The sequence below is a fragment of the Limulus polyphemus genome, unplaced genomic scaffold (assembly GCF_000517525.1).
Source record: "Limulus polyphemus unplaced genomic scaffold, Limulus_polyphemus-2.1.2 Scaffold4155, whole genome shotgun sequence".
In the NCBI taxonomy this organism is placed as follows: Eukaryota; Metazoa; Arthropoda; class Merostomata; order Xiphosura; family Limulidae; genus Limulus; species Limulus polyphemus.
In genome coordinates, this window is record NW_013669765.1 from 7,872 (window position 1) to 11,646 (window position 3,775).

General features: G+C 35.6%; 1 protein-coding gene across 1 annotated transcript in view; it reads left to right on the forward strand.

Annotated features, from left to right (window-relative positions):
- LOC106470674 (sodium/potassium/calcium exchanger 4-like) overlaps nt 1-3,775 on the forward strand; it is a gene marked incomplete at its 5' end in the record, with an annotated part of 55,754 nt that overhangs the window by 2,517 nt on the left and 49,462 nt on the right. Inside the window, one exon of the mRNA XM_022399322.1 lies at nt 3,244-3,328. Within this exon, the coding sequence (XP_022255030.1) occupies nt 3,244-3,328 (85 nt within the window). The remainder of the gene's footprint in view (nt 1-3,243; nt 3,329-3,775) is intronic.

Genomic DNA, 3,775 nt, shown 5'->3' on the forward strand with positions numbered 1-3,775 from the left:
CATCGGGGAAACAGGAAGAAAATTAGAAACCAGATTGACAGAACACAATAAAAAAACCGTCCCATGTTTTTCACCATTGCAACTCAAAAAACCATAGCATATCTATTAAAAACACAGTAATTTTAAACAAAGAACCCAACATAAACAAACAAAAAATCAAGGAATCCATCTTAATTGAACAAAACAACCCTACTCTAAACCAACACCCCGGGGTGCCTAGATACCTTTTCTAAGTTTTGCAACAGTTCCGGTCATGTGACTTCTTTGTTCAATACTGTATATATGTATATATATATATATATCCGTGTCAGTGTAAATTACTTGTACCTGATGATGACAAAACCTTGTCGAAACGTTGTACATTTGCTGTTATGTTAAACTTATATTAAAGTTTTCATCATTACCCATTCAAGCCGTCTCCAACCATTATTAACGTTATAGTAAGTTCTGCAGAATATAGTTCGTCAGGTGAATATTGGAGTTTACTACGGAATCATTGTACTTTGAAGTAATGGCATCAAACATTCTCAAATTGCCAGACAGTTAAGTATAAGCCAAGACACTGTCTCAAAGATTACGAAAAGAAATAATGCAATCGGAAGACCTACTCCAAGAGACAAGCCAGATTGCCCATACCAGAGATAACCGCCAGCTACTCCGGTTATGAAGAAATGATTGCACAAAATCTATTAGTACATTAGGCGCTGAAGGGCAGGAACTCTTAAATGTGCCGGTATCAAGAAATCTGGTTAATCATCAATCGCTAAATGCTGGTTATCATGCAAAACGCCCCTTAAGAAAGTCCAACTTGACCCAAGGTCATCGCCAGAGCTGTCTTCAGTGAACATCTAGGATGGCATCTTTCAAATTGGCAACATGTGATATTCAGTGACGAATTCAGCTTTGAAGTCTTTCGCATTATTTGGGTGTGTGATGATAAGTCTACGAAGTATATAGCGACGATTGTATCCAGTCAAAGGTGCAAGCTGGAGGTGGTGGTTTGAGAGTCTGGGGTGCATTCCTCTCTAGGGAGTAAGAGTGTCCTTTGCATCACTGATTGAAAACTGGATCAAAACCAGTACAAAAGCATATTAGAGGAAAAGTTGGTTCCGTTTACAAGAGGAGCCTTTCAGAAAAAAAAAAATCCAAGATGACAACACCAAACCACATAGTGGCTAAATGATTCAGAATTTCTTCCGAGAACAGGAGTTGGAGCACATAGAGTCATCAGCATTATTACCATATATGGATCCAATAGGAAACCTCTGAATAGAAGTTACGCGTTTCATCAACACTATGTTTCGTTAGCCTAACAAAGTGCTTAACTTTCACCATGATGTCCTTGTTACATGGCGAAATATTCTAGACCATACCCTGTGACGCACATGGAATTCATGCCAGATACTGACTAGTGACCCAAGATGAATTCCATAAGCTGTGAAAAGTTATAAGTGATAACTAACTTACCGAATAAAATATGTTGTTCACATTGAAACGTTACCTTAACCCAATTTCAAAAACACTTTGGTTGGATGATGTTAAGAGATCATTACTTCTATTAATTTGTGTTTACAATGATTAGACAAACATTAATTCGTCGTATGTTTACTGGGTAGTCACGTAATTTTATCACAAGGCTTAATGAATCTGAATACTCCCGTTTTGTATCTTGAATATTAGACTTTATGATTTGAAAACAATATTCCATGCTAAATGTCAACCCTGAATTTTACCACACTTAACTTTCAGTTTTAGTAGCTAAAGTCACATGTTCAGAAGTACAACGTTACTAGTAATACATAAAACAGTTTTTCAGGTTTAGGCAAAACACAACTACACTCAATATTGGTTTTGAATTTTAAAACCGTCCATTTTCATGAAAAATAATTTTTGTATCAAAACGAAGCTACCTTCTTGCTCATTTTTGCTTGCTAACAAGAAGCAACAGGGTAAAGTTATCTGTGTCCCATGTTTCTGTAAAGTTCGTTACATGTGATCTTAGTTTTATCATATTTAAACAACTGTTGACTGGACCGCTAGCTGTTTTTTGTGTTGCTTCACTGATAGTAATAGAAACTTACTAGGGTGTTAACTATGTTTTGTGTTTTAGCGATACTATCAATAGGTGGGATGTTAGCTGTGTTTCAGCGATACCAATATTTGACTGTGGTTCTAACTGTGCTTTGGATTTTCATGATACTAAAATAAGCTAATTGTGATGTTATCTGTGATTTTGGTTTTAGTGATATTAATAATTGACTGTGGTTCTAGCTGGGTTTTGGGTTTTAATGATACTAAAATAAGCTAATTGTGATGTTATCTGTGATTTTGGTTTCAGTGATATTAATACTTGACTGTGGTTCTAGCTGGGTTTTGGGTTTTCATGATACTAAAATAAGCTAATTGTGATGTTATCTGTGATTTTGGTTTCAGTGATACTAATACTTCACTGTGGTTCTAACTGAGTTTTGGGTTTTAACGATACTAACAGAAGATAACTGTGATGCTAGCTGTGATTTGGACTGTGGTTCTAGCTGTGATTTGGACTGTGGTTCTAGCTGTGTTTTGGGTTTTAATGATAGTAACAAGAGTTGACTGTGATGCTAACTGTGTTTTCGGGTTCAGTGATATTAATAATTGACGGTGGTTCTAGCTGCGTTTTGGGTTTTAATGACTAACAGAAGATAACTGTGACGCTAGCTGCGTTTTGGGTTTTAATGACTAACAGAAGATAACTGTGATGCTAGCTGTGTTTTTATTTCTGTCATACTTATAGTTGACTGTTGTCCTTGCTGTGTTTTTAACTGTGTATTTTGCTGTGTTTTAATGATACTAACAAAAGATAACTGTGATGCTGTAATTTTTGTTTCAGTATATTAAAAACAACTTACTAAATTGAAAATTATATTTTGATTACAGTAAACTTAAAAAACTTAAATATAAGTGTAATATGTAAACTCAAATTGTTCACATCTAGTACATTATGGGGTCCGTAAATATTCTTCAATAACGTGAAAGTTGCTTTTTCAACTTAGCACCAGAACAAATAAATAGATTTTATTTGGGGCGCAGACTTGCGAGAAATCTATAATAATTATTAAATCTAGATAATTAGAGCATTTCCCCCCTCAATTTAGTGAAATTATATAACTGTTTTTTGTTTTGTTTTTTAGCTTTATAATGACTTAGGCCTAATACATTCCACTTTGAGTATCTAATTTCATTTTTTATGTATTTCGACAGCGACTAAACCTCAGTGATGACGTAGCTGGGGCTACTTTTATGGCTGCTGGAAGTTCTGCGCCGGAGCTTTTCACAGCTGTCCTCGGTAGGTAACTAAGTGTTCTGGAAGAAACGTAGTCATTTCTGTTGAGATTAAACCTCCTCGTATTATTATCATTGCAATTCTTAGGACTAGCTGCAGTTTCGTCTGTTTGCGAAAACCGGTATGATAATTCTGTAAAAACTACCAGCCGTTATCTGTTTTGAATATTTTGGTTATTGAACAAATAGTAGCCAAGTTTAGGTAAAACGTCATTATGAAATATCTACTGGAGAACAGTTATTAGTTTGGCAATTTTATATTTATGATATGTCAACCAACTTCATATGTTAAACACTAGACTTTAACTCTTTTCACAGCCGCGAGAAGGCGTTTGCTTGTTATGAATTTCGCACAAAGCTACACGAGGGCTATCTGCGCTAGCCGTCCCTAATTTATCAGTGTAAGACTAGAGGGAAGGCCACCCACCGCCAACTCTTGGGCTACTCTTTT